Genomic DNA, 1936 nt, shown 5'->3' with positions numbered 1-1936 from the left:
AGAAGCCACCCCTTTCCCGGCCCTGCCCCTCCCGGTGACCCCGATCCTCTGCCAGCCACTCAATGGTGCCTTGTTGTTCATCCAGCTCCCAGACAAAAGTCCTTCTGTGTAAAGAGGAAGAATTTTGGGGGAGGGGGCACCTCCAACAGGGACCATGTGGGAGCCTGCACAGACCCCAGGCGGAAGGAGTGCCGTTTGGATGGGGACAGGGAAGGGAGGGGACTTGTAGAGTCCAGAGAGCTCATCTGCAGTGGAGGAAGCCAATTCTGACATCCACACCCACACCCACTCCGTAGACAGAGCATCTACTCATCACCTCCTCATCCCTGGGAGAAACACAGAAAGCCGGTTCAGTTTTCAAGTCTTCTGGGGCCTGGTCTATAAACCCCAAGAACCATAACCCACACACACACTTCTACCCACCATTTGAGTGTCTCCTTCCTATTACAACTTTGGCCATGTCAGTATCTTTTCTTAAACCCTGCCAACAAAGAATGCAGAATGGAGAGTGGGCTTTAGTTCTCTATAAATGCCAGAGGGCCCATCCCCAAACGAAACCACAACTGGTGGTGCATGCCTTAAATCCAAGCCTGGGGAGACAGAGATGGGTGATTCTCGATGAGATAAAGTCCAGCCTGGTCTACAGTGTGAGTTCCCAGCCCAGAGACCTTGTCTCAAACAAATAAAGAAAAGCCCCACCCCCACTACAACCTAAATCAGGGAAGGATTACACGGGTGTTCCACTTTCTCCCACATCACTCCAGGGAGATGGTGGTCTGTCATTAAGGACCCCAGAATCTTCTTCATTCTGGGTTGAGATCAGACACACCCTCTTCCCTACTTTAAGATGTCAACCCTCAGCCCACCCTGATCCCCTTCTACTTCAGCTAGAGAATGGATAGAACTGTCTCTTTAAGGGAGGAATGGAGTGGGGGCGTCCCTCGCCTCAGGGAAACCTGACTTGTGCTTGCCTGCCCAGGTTTGCTCAGGGCGTGGCAGTATGGATAAAGGCTGCCCTGGCTTGGCAAGTCCCTACTCTGCTTTCTCCCTGGAACTCCCTCTCAGCCCGTTGAGCTACTCAGGTGAGTGGCCCTGGGGGACCCTTCCTCCCAGAGCCTTTTCTTCTGCTCCCCCACTCTCCCTGACTCTCCTCTAACTGTACTTGCTACATAAAAACTGGGGTTAAAGACCCCTAAAACCTTCCAACTTACAGCTTCTTTAATGGGTATGGGAGACTACCCTCCCCTGTCAACTGAGTGTCCCAGATGGCTCACCTCTGTGGGACTGGATAAGACAACTGGGGTGACCCACCTGGTATTCATAGTGGGATTGGGGAAGCCTGGGGGGCAGGTCTGAGAAGTCTGGGTTTACCTGAGGTATCTGAACAGAGTTGGGGTGTCAGGGTTGACAGGAAGTGATTACACCTTAATATCATGATTGAGTGTTTCTCAGTGGGTGAGAGTAGAGGGTTATCTGGGGTAATTGAGTAGACAAAGAGTAATTTAAGTGCCCTGAGGGAGGCAGCAGATGGAGGTGTGTGTCTGGGTGGACAGGTATGGGGCTCATGGAGAATAGGTGAGCACCAGGAGAGAGAAGAGGTCTGGTCTGGGAAAGCTGTAAAGTGGGACTTTGTTGTTCTCCCACCTTAGCTCCTCCTACAGGACTCGGTGAGGAGACATGGGGGACTCAGATGACAAGGGTATATCCATCCTACTCCTGCAGATATGACCATCCACCATCTGGAGAAGGGGAGAACACAGAGGCAGGAGGAGACAGCAACTGTCCTCTGACTACCACAGGAAGTGGATGAGGGGAGCTTAGGGAGTGTCCCAGGCAAGGCTGTTTCTCTCTGTGTGTGCTGGCTCACTCACTCACTCTATGCTTCACTCAGAAGCAGGCTCTCTTCAGAACACTGCACCAGCAGGACAGGACAGTG

The 1936-nt window shown here is 52.5% G+C and overlaps 1 protein-coding gene across 1 annotated transcript in view; it reads left to right on the top strand.

Moving 5' to 3' along the window:
* The first annotated feature begins 979 nt into the window (after positions 1–979).
* Fxyd3 (FXYD domain containing ion transport regulator 3) overlaps positions 980–1936 on the top strand; it is a 6699-nt gene continuing 5742 nt past the window's right edge. The window contains exon 1 of the mRNA XM_034503872.2: positions 980–1082. Coding sequence (XP_034359763.2) covers positions 1001–1082 — 82 coding nt within the window. The 5' untranslated portion in view covers positions 980–1000. The remainder of the gene's footprint in view (positions 1083–1936) is intronic.

The sequence above is a fragment of the Arvicanthis niloticus genome, chromosome 1 (genome assembly GCF_011762505.2).
Source record: "Arvicanthis niloticus isolate mArvNil1 chromosome 1, mArvNil1.pat.X, whole genome shotgun sequence".
In the NCBI taxonomy this organism is placed as follows: Eukaryota; Metazoa; Chordata; class Mammalia; order Rodentia; family Muridae; genus Arvicanthis; species Arvicanthis niloticus.
This window is presented reverse-complemented; position numbering and strand designations above follow the sequence as displayed.